Here is a 14,962-nt window from a genome sequence, read left to right on the forward strand (position 1 = left end):
AATTTCTGCCGTTGCCGGCCACTTTAAGCCTACCCATGTCATCGGAAGCCTTGAGTATCCGCGTTTCCTGACTGGTCCAGGTCTCGCGAGGTACCATGCCTTAGTCCCTTCCAGCGGCCTCACGGCCTCAGGTAGGAAATATTTCGGCCACCGCCCGCCCCGTCAAAGACAAGACTGGAGCACCTGGACGCCCCAACCCACGTCAGTCGGTGGTGACCCCTCCATCCTCGGCCTCCTGCGCGCTCTCCCACTTCTACCGTGAGGCACCTCACCTTACTGTGGTAGGTAGGTAGGTCGGTTTGCTCCCGTCCCGTCCTTTCATTCCCATTGCTCACAGCACATCGCCTGAGACATGGACCTATTGGATGCTCTGGATGAATGAGACTTTCAAATTGCCTACCTACCTACCTACCTCACCTTACCACCTACCTCTTCGTCTTCCTATACGCTGGGTGTCTTGTAATAAAGTCTGATGAATGGTTGGGCGCGTCTTCTATGAGATGAGGTGGTGCATGCCCTGCTTCACCGACAATGACCTGCATTCAACCTGCTTAACATCAGTGTGTAAGGTAAGCCTAGGTACGCCTGCCTGTAAGGTAAATGCCCTGAGATGAATCACCAAGGTACTCCCGTACATGGAAACCCGCGGATGAAGCACCTCCCGCATCTCAGTGAATTGTCAGTGCCTTGGGGTCCCTTCCCTCAACCCCAAACCTCCAGGTCCCAGTCAGTCACCAAAGAATTCCAATCACCCGCTGTGCCAGCGTCCCTTCCCCCCCCTCCCCGCTAAAAAGTCAGGTCAACCAAGCTGCCTCCACCTTTTACCTCAAGTGCCAACCTGGTAGTGGCTTTCCCGAGAAGAAAAAAATTCATTCACAAAAAAAAAACTCGGGCCTCAGATTTTATTCCTGGGCCTTTTTCTCCTCCTCTCCCACAACCGCACATATCTCTCTCTCTCTCTATCCCTCTCCTCCACAAACCTTGCCCTACCGGTATCCTTGTGGTCATTCTTCCTCTGCTCACTCGTCCTGCTCGGTCGATACCTTTCTGTTCGCCAATTTTACAATAGCGGACATTTCGTACACGACCAGCGAGACCCCTCAGGCCAATAACCAAGCCCTCCTCCAATCGAAGCCTTGCGTTTACCGTCTTCCACGTTTTCTTTGGATCGCCGCAGCCCGAGCATCTCCGGAACGTCTCGCCTCGCTTGCCTCTCGCAACCCAAAAAAAACACACTCCGTTGACGTGCCTTCAACCTACCTCCCCCCTTTTCGTTTACGAGGAACACAGCTTCCACCGCACCTCATACCATCTCGTTCGCGCACTCGATCCTACTGATTCGTCAGTCCTCGCGTGCCTTCGTCCTAAGCTCGTTTCCGCACTCGCCCCGAAAAAAACTCTAGCCACCTTCCGGCTTCACTGGACCAGCAGCACCTGCTCGTCCCGACATTCTTGCGTTTACTTCAATCTTTGACGGCTTTCGACGACGTCAACCGGCTCCTGATTCCTTTCACGGCACCTCAGGCCGCCGACCGACTCATTCTTCGGACCACGCGGAGAGGTTTGGTTCGCCCTCTCCGGTCTGTCTCCGTCTCAGGAGTTGCTGGTAAACCTCGGTTTACCCAATAGCAGGATACACAACAGCCCGTTCGCGGCTACTACCTCAGGGCCTGGCAGGATTAGATCAGTTGATCATCTTCCCTGGTCCCTTATACCCAATAGTCTTTCGAGGCATGCCTATTTCTGCATCAGACCTAGCATCAGACACGATGGCTACTGCATTTTCTTACGCTCAAGCCGCCAAGGGTCAGGCGGCCACAACACCCGCGGCCCAGACCACCGAGAACGGCAAGGACTCCGCGAGCTCAGTAAATGGCGAACAACCGGCTGCCGAGCCCACCGCTGTCAAGAGCACCGACTCCGTTGACGACGAGTCCTCGAGAAATAGCCCTCTCAAGGCCCAACTGGCTGCCAAGCAGGACATTTCCTCTGCCCAAGCAGAGGCCAACAGCACGAACACACCATCTGCCGCCGCTTCCGTCACCGACTCGCGACGCGATGACGAGGAGGCCGTTACCGAAGCCTCTGCCCGCCGAAGTGAGAAGAGTGTGAGGTCGGCAAGCGCATCTACTCGCGTGACTGACGAGGCCGAGCCGAAGAAGGGCTCTAGGAAGCCGAGAAAGGGCAAGGCCGGAAAAGAGTCAAGTGAGGATGCGAAGAAGGAGAAGGCCGCAGAGCAGGAGAAGGAGGAGCCCAAGATTGAGCTCGTCGAGGCGCCGCTTCCTTCGGTCAACATCTGGACCCAGCGCAAGGAGACTGCGGCTCACAAGACCTCTGTCACCCTGCCCACCGCCAATGGTGCTACCAGTGCATCTACCCCAGTTGACACCTGGCCCAACAGCCAGGAGTCCAAGAAGAAGAACAAGTCCGCTGACGGCGCTGAAGCCACCAACGGCACTGCTGCCGGCAAGTCTCAACGCAAGGCTGGCGATGGTGACGCCGCCGCCAGAAGAAACGGTGCTCGCGGCTCAAGGGTTATTGAGAGAGATAGCCGACTGACTGAGGTCCCTCCCCCTGTTGGCGACGTTCACTCATGGCCTACGCCTGAGACGGCGGTCAAGGAGATTGTCAAGGAGGAGAAGCGCAAGCCTCTCGAGAAGGTTGAGCGGGTAGAGGTCGAGGCCCAGGATGATGCCGGCGCCAAGGGACGTTCAAAAGACAAGTGGGAGCGTATGGACTTTGTCCCTACTGTCCAGTTCTCCACCCCCATCCCCTCAGTTAGAGGCTCTCGGGGAGGACGAGGTGGTGCTCGTGGTGGACGCGACGTTACTTCTCGTGGCGGTCACGGCGCTGCTGCTGCTGCTGCCTCTGCTGACAAGCCGGCCAGCACTGCTGCCCCTACCAAGGCTGGAAACGAAGCTCGGGACCGCGCTCGCGACGGTAACGCTCCGGCCAGAGCCAACTCTCAGCCCCCTGTTGCGAACAAGCGGGCCTCAATGGAAGTCTCTAACGGCAAGGAGCAACGCAAGCCCACGGCGCCCCACTCTGGCGAGCGCAACAAGGAGTCGCAGTCAAATGCCACCAATGTAAGTTGATTTCCTCCTGGATTATCCTGCGATACCGTCTACAACATGTATGCTAACCCATGGAAAGGAGCAGGCCGGTCCTGTCAGAGAGAGAGGCGAAGGCCGCGGCGATAGGGGCCGTGGCGGATACCGAGGCCGCGGAGGTCACCCTGGAAACATGCCCATGCACACTCAGCAGTCTTCTTACATGTCTAACGGCAACTCCTTCGGCTCCCAAGGCCCCAGACAGTACGCCAGCCCTCCCCTCCACCAGGGCGGCAGCTTCCAATCCTCTTACGGAGGTTCCCAGTCCCGCGGTGGTCGTGGCGGCCGCGGTCAGTCAAATGGCTCTGGAGCGTTCCGTGGTGCTGGTGGCCCTTCGAACTCTGGCCGTATGCGTCAAGTTCAGACCAACATGAACCAGGTCTCCTGGGATTACGGAGTTCCCATGACCCCGGGTTCTTATGCCGCATTCTACGAGCAAACGAGACATATCATGATCCCTCAGATGGAGTACTACTTCTCCGTCGAGAACCTCCTGAAGGATACCTACCTGCGCAAGAACATGGACAGCCAGGGTTTCGTGCCCTTGGAGCTTGTCCTCGGCTTCCAAAGGGTTCGTTCGGTGGCCGATGCCCAGACTCTGCGCGCAATTATTGCCGAGTGCCCCCAGCTGGATTACGTTGTCGGCGACGATGGCATTGAGAGACTGAGATCTCGTACCCACTGGCAAAAGTTCGTCTACCCTAACATGGAGCTGCGCTTCGATGCTGCCCGCAACGAGGGACCTCAGTACTTCTACCCCCGTTCCCTTCACGCCATCGCTCACTACGACCACGGCATGCTCGGCGACTACCCTGTTATCTCGCCGACTGCTGCCTACCCCAATGGTGCCGAGAATACCTACGTCGCCTACCCCACCGAGGCTCAGGGTGGACAGCCGAACGGCACTGTGAACGGCAATGCTGCCGAGACACAGCTTTCTGCTCAAGTCCCCGAATTCCAGCCCGGTCCCGCATCCGAGCAAACGGCCGAGGCCTCGGCGGAGACGGAGAAGGCCCAGCCCCTCGTCAATGGCTCTGCCCACACAGAGAGCGCACCCTTGACGAACGGAAACCACGCTCAGCCTGCTGAAGCCCTCCAGTCCTAGTTGGACGAAGGCATTGTCGTGGGCTGTGGCAGCGAGGCGGCAGCATCAGGATGTGGTGACGACAGCAGCAACTTGTCGAGTCCTTCGCAACGCGCACACTTGCTGATGCGGTTTCGAGGAGAGAACTCGGTTGCAGAGTCTCCCATCGACGACATCCCATTCCCTGAGTTCCGTCTGCGCGCGCTCTCCCAACGGCAAGATACTTTAGCCGGGGAAATCCCCGGCGACATGAAATCCCTTTATCGGTTCTGGTCTCATTTCTTGGTCCGGCATTTTGATTTGGAGATGTTTGAGGAGTTTCGGGCATATGCAGTGGCGGACGCCACTGGGGGAACCATCAACACAACTGGCCTCAAGCACTTGATTGCATACTATGAAGCGGTCTTACAAGAGGACAAAAAATATCCTCTGGACAATCTGGAGTCTCTCTATGGAGAAGCGAAAAGGCTAGCTGCGACAGCTGAGACCCCTTGAGAGGTAGCATCTGAGTCGATTACAATGACGAGGATGTCTTACGGATTGGGCAACTCTTGTTGGAATTTTTTCCACAACAAGCTGCGATAGACCCACCTAGGTTGCGGTCGCTCGATTCTCCGTCTTGGTCAATTTCACCGAGCGCATATTCCCAGTATCGTTGAATCTGCGACGTTTTTTGGGGGTCATTCGGGACGAGGTCGCAGTTGTTGTCGTCTTCGAATGGTTGGAAAAGTTATCTGCTTCTTTCTCACAAAGGGGGATGGGCCGCAGCACAGAGAGATATGCTACCAGGTGGTCAGCGACATACCCATGGGAGGTTTGATTCGGAATTAATTGGGACGGGGGGAATAATCAGAGGCAAAAAAATGAGGCAAAGAGGAAGGCTTCGCCCCTCTTGCGTTGGAATGTAGAAGCTTCGTCTCAAAGACAGCTTCGGACACGGGTTGATGAAAGTCTCTTCTCCGGCGTAACTCGGCATACAGGTCCGAGATGACAAGTCATGGATCGGTCTTACTTTCATTTGGCGGTTTCTCCTCATTATGGATGGATTTTGAAGTTCCTCCTTTCTCTCCCCTCGCCTCATTGCTAGACGAAGAAAAAAGTTTTCTTCCTCTTTTTTTACCTTTTTTTTTTTAACTGCACATAGCTTCTGCATGCTTTATTCTGGGAAAACACAAACAGGGAAACAGGGGAAGGTTTATGGGCATGAAATGCATTCGAGCGGTCACAAGAAATTGGAGGCAATGGTCCATGGTGTTCTACTAGACTTTTTCCTCTTTCTTCTTTTCCCTTCCTTCCTTCATTCGCTCATGAGCACACACGGGGGTTGGGGGGTAAGGGAAAGAAAGAGACGGCATCATCAGGCAAAATCAGTCGAGCTGATGCTGTATTGCATGATTAGGACCTCTTAAAAATGAATAAATCGGAGTATATGGCGTTCACATGGTGTAACTTGAAGTCGTGTCGCGTCGTTGTGGGTGAGTTCATCGCGGAAGAGGCGCTGTCTTCCTCCTCCCTGGCTGGGCTGTAGAGCAGTGGGTCGAACATCCCTTGAAACCAGACACTGGCAGCTGATTTATCCACTCTAGCTGTGGCGACACACCCCCTACAAGTCAACTCTCGATATATGTGAACAGGGTGGTGGAGGAGGGGAAGCGACATGTTGCTCCTCCTGCATGGTGGTCTCCGACAATATCTTCGACCTCAGACCCTCAAACCACCACATACGACCATACCCATTGGAAAACTCGGGATCCCGTCCGCTCTCCCATAGATAAGCCAATGAGGGCTGGATTAGTAGTTGGGTCGGTGACGACCAGCGAATACCTGGTGTTGTATGTTTTTGATTTTTCATAGGTTTTTGCACGGTGGTAAGAAGGCTGTGGACATGGATATCACGATCTCCCAGCGGCGGTTAGGGACGGTGGTGTTTGGCTGGGGGGTCGAAAAGTTCCAGTCGTGAGGTGTCATACGGGGTAGGCAAGTTGCTGTTCTCAATTGTTCAAGAGATCGAACTGTGGACCTACCACGGATGTGGTCGTTTACTTTTGATGGGACGGCCTCTTCGAGGTCTCGAAGTTGCTGGTGCGTGATCCTTTTCCAGCACTCCAACCGCAGGATCTAGGTATCGACGTTGACTTGTGTATATAACCCATGTATGCCTCTTGATCGTCGGGCAATGTCTACTGACTCGCTGAAGTATACTTTCCCATGAGTGTTATTACAGTTGTACGAGTTTGTCAATGCCCAGTCCTAGTCTGGCACTTTATCAAGGGGTATTGTCACCGAGAAGAGGAAAGGATGATCACGACGAGAGCTCCTTCTTATTGTCAGCATATAGCCTTTACGTAATTGGGGTTCTTATTATTTGAAAGCCCATGTTTGTCTTCTTTAGACAGATACGAATTACTAATTTCTTTCCCAAACGGTGTGGGCGAGGCGCCCGCCCACTTCGAAACCGACCCCCTATCCATCATATGACTTTGAGAGAAACGCTTTACATGTCGGTATATCCGAGAAACTGATAAGAATTGTTGGGGGAAAATAGGTTAGATAGGGTATAACAAAAGGCTCTTCTTCATCTGTTACGCACGTGTCGGTGCCCGGGCGTCTGCACGGTGAAGTTAGATGTCAGAACTATTTCCTCCTCCTCATGTGTCGCTGTCGATGATTGTTGAAACTCGAGTACCTATTCAGGCGCCGGATCCACTTCCTGCTAGCTAGCTACCTTGATTGGATAGGGACTCAGCAAACAATTGCTATCCAGGCGGTAGATTCATATCTCGGAGGGAACCTACTAGTAGCTCATGAAACGTGAGTGGTTGTATCCAGCTCGTTCGCAGCTTTTATATTCTAGTTGGTAGAGCTTGTATTCTCGCACACCAATGATACTTACATGACTTCTTTTAAGGAACGATGTGATGATTTCGAAGCGCCCAGCCGTGAGAACTGAAGTAGGCTTCTGTCGTCTCCGAAGGTACCATTGCTGCCTGGGCCTCCGAGATATCTTCACGCTCAAGCTAGGTTCTTTACTTGCTCCTGTAGATCACGGAACCGTGAGCTGGTAGATCACCCGGCCGCATAGAAACAAGAGGGCCAAAATCCAGAGACTCATACCGATACATGCAGAAAATGCCCTGGCACGCTTGAGTGACGTGAATTAAGAGAAGATGAGTTTGGGCTTATCATGCCCCACTCGAAGTTTCACGAAACGCGAACAAAAGACTCGGATGAAATATGTCGGGAAAGTCATGCCATATTACTCATTATTACATAACCATCCTAATCTCAAGTCTCGCCATCTGCCGTTTCGACAGAAGTAGAGAACCAAGAAGAGAAGGGAATTAGACCGAGAAAAAGTCATTATCTACAAGTTCTTCATGCCGTTTGCCTCATTATTCAGACCGTTTACTGCGTTTCGCTCAACATTCGTCACTCATCCCACTTAGAAGGCCATGACGAGACCGACAACACCGGCGGCAACAGCAACGAGGCCGTGAACCATGGCGGTCGGGGCGGCGTTCGGGGCCTCGGTGGAGGAGGGTGCAGCAGAGCCAGTGGCGGAGCCGGAGGCGTCGGTGGCGGAAGCGCCGCTGGACTCAGACGCACCGCTCTCAGTTGCGGAGGCGGACTCGGATGCACCGGTGGTACTGTCGAAAAGTGTTAGGATACATGTGAGTCGATGGCAGGATATGGGGAATACTTACGCAGCAGTTCCAGTGGCGGACTCGGATGCGGTGTTCAGGACAGTGGAGGTGAAGGCGCTGCCAGCAGAGTCGGTGCCGGTGACGACGCTGGGGGAGAGCGTGGGTACGACGTCGGTGGTGATTGTGGTCGGGACGGGGGTGACGGTGGTAGAGATCTCGGTGGTGATGGTGCTGCCGTCCGAGTTGGTGGTGGTGACGGCGATGACGGTGGGCACGGGGGTGCCGGCCGGGGCAGCAGTGGGGCGGAGGCTCTCAATGGCGGACTCGAGAGCGCCGTACTGGCTGGTGTACTGCGTCGGGATGGCCGCGGAGAACCAGTCCGGGGTGCTAGTGGCCTTGAGGACAGAGTAGATGTAGGACTTGAGATCCCCGGTGACGCTGGCGGCGCTAGCGGCGGAGCCGAAGGCCGAGGTCAGGGAGTCCCACTGGTCAGTGGGAATGTAGGCCGAGATGAGAGCATCGGCGGCGGCAGTGAAGGCCGGGGCGTCAGAGCTGCGAGGGCTGTGTTAGTATGTGTCTGGCTAGCTCCGAAGCTCCCCTTGAGCTATCTTTTAGATCCCGAGCGGGAGAAGCTGTGTGTCTTACACTTGGCGCGCGTCGATGGGGTTGGCAACAGCCAGCTTGGCGGCAATGGCCAGAGGAATGATGGCAGACTTCATATTGTTTGTTGGTTGAGGGGATGGGTATCACAGGTCTGTTGAGGACAAGGCGGCAGAAGTTCTTGCGGAGGGGGGTATCACGGGCTGGCTGAAGCAAACAAAAGCGGATGGGAGGGAAAGAGGGTGAACTACGGGACACAGCTTCGGAGGGTGGATGAATGATTTAAATAACAGACGAGAAATCGTGGTGATGTAGTCAAGAAACAAATGACGCCGTACGCCGTGAAGCTGGCGCGGGTACGACCACGGAGCAGGCCAGAACGAATGGGGAACCCATGGCGACAGCGATGGTGGAAGCGAAAGCTGGGAATTGCGCGTTTGTTGCCCATTGTGAGGGGCAAGAAACAGGCGGGCCAAAAATCTTGGTGTTGGTCTTTTTTTTCCCACATACCCTGGTCTGTATTCCTTGGAAAGCGGAGGTTGGGTAGAGATGCTCGGTGCTTCGAGGCCCTTGCAGCCGCAGTAGTAGCCGGCCAGAAGCAGGCCAGAAGCAGCTTTGAGCTGGGCAAACGGCAAAGCGGGCAGGGCGCGAACAGGGAAGAAACAAACGAAGCTGTAAACGGAGGAAGACGTGACGAGAAGCAGAAAAAAGCAGGGCAGGGCAGAGCCGTTCAGGCGTGACTGGCTGAAGTGAAGGTGAGGCCCCGGGCGGGATTGAGCTGGCGTGACGTTGACGGTTGACCCGGTTGCTTGCGTGTGTCATTGTGCGGTCGAATCAGGTCGTAGAGGATTTGCCTTGCACAACGTGAATGATTGCACTGAATTGGGTACGGATACACGGGTGATGGCATAGCGGTGTTGGCTCACTCGAGCAAGCAGGGGATCTGATTGGCACCAGGTTGCGTGTTTGCCGGCCCTGATCGTGGGATGGGGTTGTTGAGAACTTGGGAGGCTGGGGAAAAGTCGAGCAACCTGAGGATTCAATTACGGAGCCGAGAAAACCCCAGCTGTAGGCAGGTATCTTGGATATTCTGTCAAATGTTTTGGCTGTATGACTTGCTTGGAGCTGTGCTTGTCTCGTTGAAAATCTTCAGAGTCGTTCTCCCTCTTTGATGGGAATCAAGGGCATTACTGCAGAGACTTTTAGACGAGTCTGTGATGAAAGCAAAACTGGCATTTGAGCGAACTCTGGCCATGAGAATGCGCTTCTCCCCCGCGCGAAAGCACAAGAATCAGGTTACGGTGAAGAGATGCAAAGCGAGGCAGGTAGTGGAGGTGGAGGGATGTGGTTGGCGGGTAGTTGCCGTGGGTCCACACTCTCGAGCTGGGCTGCATCATTGGCGAACGCCGTTTTCTTTGGACGAATCACACAAAGCAATTGTTCGAGCTGGGGAGGCAGGAACAAGGGATCCCCACCCACGGCCGGTGCTCCCGTTTTCCGCCGTTGATACGGGCACGTGCTAGGATGAGGTAATTCTCGGACCAGACGACGCACGTGACAAGTAAGGTCCAGACCTTGGGGCAGTGACCAGGCCACAGCCGCCACACATCCATCGTCCACGTGTGGCACTTTCCGATGCAGAGTGTGGCTGCGCAACGCAACTAGTCCCAGTACTCCGTAGGTAGTCCGTTGAGAAGCATCAGGAGTGCAACACTACGTCACGGGCTCAAGAACACCCTTGCCCTTTCGGAGCAATTTTCCAGGTTCCCCTCCTAAAGTTTGTCACCGCGGGGCATTCCATTCGCTCCACAGTCCACCTCAGATTCTCAGCCCAATCAATCATCTCACCCACTTTCAATGTTCTATTCGATCACTTCCCTTCTATGATTCTACCTACACAGTAGGTATCTGCTTGTCATCCGCGACTACATACCTTAGCGCGTTCCCATCAATTCTGTCTGGCCAGTAAGTGCTGCATCTCGAAAGATACCGAATGAGGTTTGTTGCATTTTCGGTAACTTCTTGCTGTTTGGAAACGAATGATATCATGCCGCAATTACGACGAACCCCCAAAATATTCACAACCTACCTTCGACGTGATCAACCTGTTACCGAGAGAAACCAACCTCGTGGAACTTGAGGCATTAAGAGAAAGGAAAAAAAAAGAAATAAATCAACAGGGATCCTCAATTATGGTTATGACAGACATGTTCCGTACATTGTTGGGCATCACCTGGCTCAGTGGGCAAGCAGAAATGGGTGTTTTTGCGGACTGACCGAGCACTCGGTGGCAGGACTCCTGCCTTACTATGTAGGTACTGGGTCTTGAGCCCCTCCTATGGGCGCTCGGCCAAGTGGAGGGCACACTATGAGAGGTAAGGCAAGAGCGATTCTCGATGTCTCATTGGCCAGAATGCCTGTAGGTATGAGGTCATACTCTCTCCTACTGCTTCGTTGTCAACTCGTCCCGCCCTCCCCTCCGCCCTCCAGCTAGAATACTCCAGGGAACCCATATGCCACTACGGCTCCCCCAGGCTCGAGGTCACAGGCACAAGTTGCAGGCGTTACATGCAGGTAGGCAATGCCGACTGCATCGGAGGCCGCGCACATACCTTACCATGCTCGTTCTTCTCGCGGACAAAGAGGCGCGGACGTATTTGCCATCTTTCGGAGCAAGTAACAGACGCTGCACTGCTTGAAACCCGAGGAGCTGTTACATACTTGCAAGATTACCGGAGAGGACTCCCAAAGTCCCCCAAAGCCACCACCACCACCACCATACCTCCATCACTTGCCTTGGACTTTACACTAGTTTTTGGTGCGCAGCGGCCTCGGGTTTGTCGCAGGGAGCACCCGTCCTCTCATGCCACTTACGACAGCGCTAGCACAAGTCTCTAGGCGCACTAGACAGCCTGCCTGGCCACTCGTCTTACTTTTTCTCGGTGCCCAGCCAATGTGAGAATGAGCAACTGGAAAATTGGACGACCCAAAGAAGGGCACACTCTTTTCGGTCAGACCTTGAGAAGAGAGGGGGGCTTTACGGCATGTCCAAATGACTCTTTTGCCAGTACGGTAGCTTGTGTTGTGTAGATGGGCTGGCTACCTTTCGGATGAGAAAAAAGGGTCCCATTTTGTTCAAGAACAAGTTTCAAAAGTATTTGTTCACGGTACTTTTGCGGGCGAGGTACTTTCGCATGCCCGTATCGAACATGCCTTGCCTTAGCATTTCTTTCCCTGAGGTGGTTCCCGCACCCCCCGTTTCTGCTGCCGCTGCCGCTCCAAATGCTGCATCTTTGGGAGCAACGCTGAGTCGTCGACATGTCGCATCCATGTCTTCGGACAGCCCAACCCTGTTCTGCCCTGCCCACTCCAGGCCTAAGGTGGCTGTATCTGGCTGGCTTCTCTGCCTGAAGTGACCTCCCCGTCCCTGCCGTCTCTTTCCTTCCATGCCTGATTGCCTTTGCCCTCCCGTCTTGCTGGACCCTTGCCCATCCGCTTTCTTCTAGCTAGCCCTGGCGCCCCCCCCCCCCCCCCCCCCCCCCTCCTCCTCTCTCCCCCTCCCCCTCCCCCCCCCCTGCCTTCTCTTTTCTTCCCTCCCCTTTTTCCTTTGCCCCCCCCCCTTTCTGGGCCCTTTCCCCCCCCCTTTTTTTTTACTAGCCCCGGCGCCCCCCCCCCCCCCCTGTCTTCGCTCATCATCTCTTCCCCTCCTTCATCTCTTCCCGGGGCTTGTTGTCCTTCATCTTTCTAACTTTAACAACTCATAGACATTTCAGCGTCTTCATCGAAAGTTCTTCAACCATACTTCAGTCTCGCCAGTTGAACCATCATCTCTGGCGGCATACTCGAGCCAAACCCTATTACTGTGTCACTTCACTCATACGACTTACACCACCCCGCTTCAAATCGAAACCTACCCACCGAGCCTGCTTGGCTCTCACGCCCACTCTCGTCAGCCGACATGAGTTACTACGAAGAGCCTCAGCGCACTCGTCGCTACGTGCGCGAGGAGCGTCGTGAGGAGAGAATTGATCCCCGTTATGCCGACGAAGGCTATCTTAAAGTTCACCAAACCCGCGAGATCATTCCTCGTGCCCGAGAGAACAGCGAGCTCTCTATTGAAGAAGTCCGCCGAGACTTCCCCCCTCCCGGCTATAGAGATTCCCGGAGAACTCGGTCAGCAGAACCCGGCTACTACGACGACCCCCGCTATGACGACCGGGACCGATACTACGATCGCGAGTATGATCGTCGCAGCCGGAAAGCCGGCAGCCTCGTCTACGCCGAAGAGGAGAGGTCTCGTAAGCGCGTTATCAACCAACAAGAAAAGATTTTGGCTGCTGTTGCCGGTGCGGCCTTAGCCTTTGGCGGCAAGGAGCTTTACGATAGAAAGGAAGCCAAGGATCACCGCGGCGAAATCGAGAGAAACTACCTGACTTCGGCGGCATTGGGAGCAGCTGGAGCTCTTGCCGGCTACCAGGGCGCAGAGTACTACGGCAAGCGCAAGGAAAAGGAGGAGGACAAGTCCACCTATGTCATGCATCGCGGCCGTGACGGTCGAGTCACCGAATACTACTCCGACGAGGAGGGAGACAGGGAGAAAAAGGGTCACAAGTCTTTCTTGGAGAACGCTCTCGCAGCCTCTGGTCTGGGAGTTGCTGTCAAAGCTCTCACAGGCGCCAGTGGTGGCGACGACCGGCGTAGCGACACTAGAAGCCGACGAGGCAGCCCTGACTCGAGATCTTCTCGGTCCAAGTCTCGAGGACCCGGAAATGAAGCCGCCAGCAAGATGCAGAAGGCTGCCATGGCTTCTCTCATTGCCGGAGCCACTGAGGCTTTCCGTGTTGCGAAGGAGCCCGGCGGCTGGAAGGGCGAGAAGACAAAGCGCATCATCACTGCTGCCGCTGGTGCGGCTACCATCGACGCTGCACAAGGCGGCGAGAAACAGAGCAAGTTGGGCCTGGCCGAATCCGTCATCGGTGGTCTGGTGGGTAACCGGGTCATCAACGGATCCAAGCGCAACATCGAGGAGGACCGCCGAACCGGACGAAGCCGATCGAGGTCGCGCGCTCGCTCCGACGGCGGAGGCGGCGGACCGGGCTTGGCTGCTCTGGCAACTGCCGGTCTAGGTGCCTTTGGCGCAAAGAAGGCTATCGAGAACGTGCGGTCCCGGAGCCGTGGCCGCAGCGCCGACTCTTATGACAGCCGTGCCTCTAGCCGCGATGGTCGCGACAAACCCCGCCAACGCAGCAGAAGCCGCAGTGTTGTCGACTCTGCACGGAAGCGACTCGCCAAGATTGGCATTGGCAGCAACCCGGAGGAAAAGGAGAGAGAGAAGTACGGCCGAGATGATTACTACGAAGACGACCGTAGCTCTCGACGCGGCGGCATGACCCGGAGATACTCTGATGAATACGACGACTACGACAGGGGATCCGCACGTGGTGGACGCGACGCATACGACGATGACAGATCGTCATACACGAGCCGGCGCCGCGACCGATCTCGCCGCAGGGGAGGAAAGTCGGACACCAGCTCCGAATCGGATCTTGGAGACTCGGACGATGATGCGAAGCGCGCAAGGAAAATGAAAGGTAAGCAAGTCATTACAACCGGCCTAGCGGCCGTTGCCACCATTCACGCGGCACATGGGGTCTATCAAAGTATGGAGAAACGCAATTCAAGGCAGAAGGCTGTGAAGGAAGGGCGGCTCAGCCCAGAGGAGGCGAAAAAGCTCAAAACCAAGGCTCTCGTGCAAGACGCCGCCTCTGTTGGAATCGCTGCCCTCGGTATCAAGGGTGCCTGGTCTGAGCTTAAGGAAGCCAAAGAGATGACACACGAATGCAAGGAATTCCAACACGAGAAGGAAATCCGACACCAGAAACGACTTGAGCGGCAGAAGAGGCTCACCGACGGCCATGGTGGTCGACGGAGTAGGGCTGACGACTGGTCTCATGCTGGTTCTCCACGAGGAGAGCGGTATGACTATGGTTCAACTTACTACGACGATAACCCGTACTCTTCCGGGCACCTGCCTGCACCTCCTGTTGGTTATGACGACAGGAGATACAGAGACTGAGAAGTCCGGGAGAGGGCACTTCAGTCCTGAACGGTGGGGTGTTTCGTCCTTGTTGGTACTCATCGTATTCCTCAAGACAACGTCCTCGCCCGCACGGGCTGTTAGTCTCACTCTGCCCTCAACCCCTCGGTTCCTTTTACGACCTATAATGCCTGTACAAGACACTACGACGCTACGACATTTTTCTACAAGTCATCTTTCAGCCACATTTATATCTGTTTTCAAACAAAACTGGGAAAGATTTTGGAAGACTGAGGGGATGTGGGAGTGGCGCTTCACACGTTTCACAACGACCCTCGACGGGCGCCACCTTGCATTGCGTTTACTCAGATAGATGGATTCCCTTTTTCCCTTTTGTTGCCAATCTACACGCAATCTTCTCTTGTACATGAACCATAACTGATTCTAATTGGATTGTGACAGACCGGGACCAACGCCGCCGTTACTA

At 55.0% G+C, this 14,962-nt stretch overlaps 5 protein-coding genes across 5 annotated transcripts; 2 read left to right on the forward strand and 3 right to left on the reverse strand.

The window, feature by feature from the left end:
- Positions 1-610: 610 nt before the first annotated feature.
- Positions 611-4,689, forward strand: CLUP02_12509 (La domain-containing protein; the record flags this gene model as incomplete). The annotated part of the gene is made up of 7 exons (XM_049291473.1): positions 611-678; positions 765-1,049; positions 1,105-1,341; positions 1,404-1,606; positions 1,678-3,086; positions 3,154-4,214; positions 4,281-4,689. The coding sequence occupies 7 exons, from the start codon at positions 611-613 to the stop codon at positions 4,687-4,689; spliced, it is 3,672 nt and encodes a 1,223-aa protein (XP_049148618.1).
- An 872-nt stretch (positions 4,690-5,561) lies between these two features.
- Positions 5,562-7,444, reverse strand: CLUP02_12510 (uncharacterized protein; the record flags this gene model as incomplete). Its single annotated transcript, XM_049291474.1, has 11 exons — positions 5,562-5,576; positions 5,635-5,863; positions 5,920-6,018; positions 6,059-6,179; positions 6,238-6,395; positions 6,478-6,511; positions 6,781-6,852; positions 6,920-6,950; positions 7,088-7,160; positions 7,225-7,328; positions 7,388-7,444. The coding sequence occupies 11 exons, from the start codon at positions 7,442-7,444 to the stop codon at positions 5,562-5,564; spliced, it is 993 nt and encodes a 330-aa protein (XP_049148619.1).
- Positions 7,445-7,636: 192 nt separating this feature from the next.
- On the reverse strand, positions 7,637-8,557 carry CLUP02_12511 (uncharacterized protein; the record flags this gene model as incomplete). Its single annotated transcript, XM_049291475.1, has 3 exons — positions 7,637-7,841; positions 7,899-8,390; positions 8,484-8,557. 3 exons carry the CDS (start codon positions 8,555-8,557, stop codon positions 7,637-7,639), a joined length of 771 nt encoding a protein of 256 aa, XP_049148620.1.
- A 715-nt stretch (positions 8,558-9,272) lies between these two features.
- CLUP02_12512 (uncharacterized protein) lies at positions 9,273-9,494 on the reverse strand (the record flags this gene model as incomplete). Its single annotated transcript, XM_049291476.1, has 1 exon — positions 9,273-9,494. A coding segment is annotated over one exon (222 nt), but the record flags the coding sequence as incomplete, so codon positions are not given.
- A 2,902-nt stretch (positions 9,495-12,396) lies between these two features.
- On the forward strand, positions 12,397-14,514 carry CLUP02_12513 (uncharacterized protein; the record flags this gene model as incomplete). The annotated part of the gene is made up of 1 exon (XM_049291477.1): positions 12,397-14,514. One exon carries the CDS (start codon positions 12,397-12,399, stop codon positions 14,512-14,514), a length of 2,118 nt encoding a protein of 705 aa, XP_049148622.1.
- Positions 14,515-14,962: the final 448 nt, after the last annotated feature.

This window comes from Colletotrichum lupini, chromosome 6 (genome assembly GCF_023278565.1).
Source record: "Colletotrichum lupini chromosome 6, complete sequence".
NCBI classification, from domain to species: Eukaryota; Fungi; Ascomycota; class Sordariomycetes; order Glomerellales; family Glomerellaceae; genus Colletotrichum; species Colletotrichum lupini.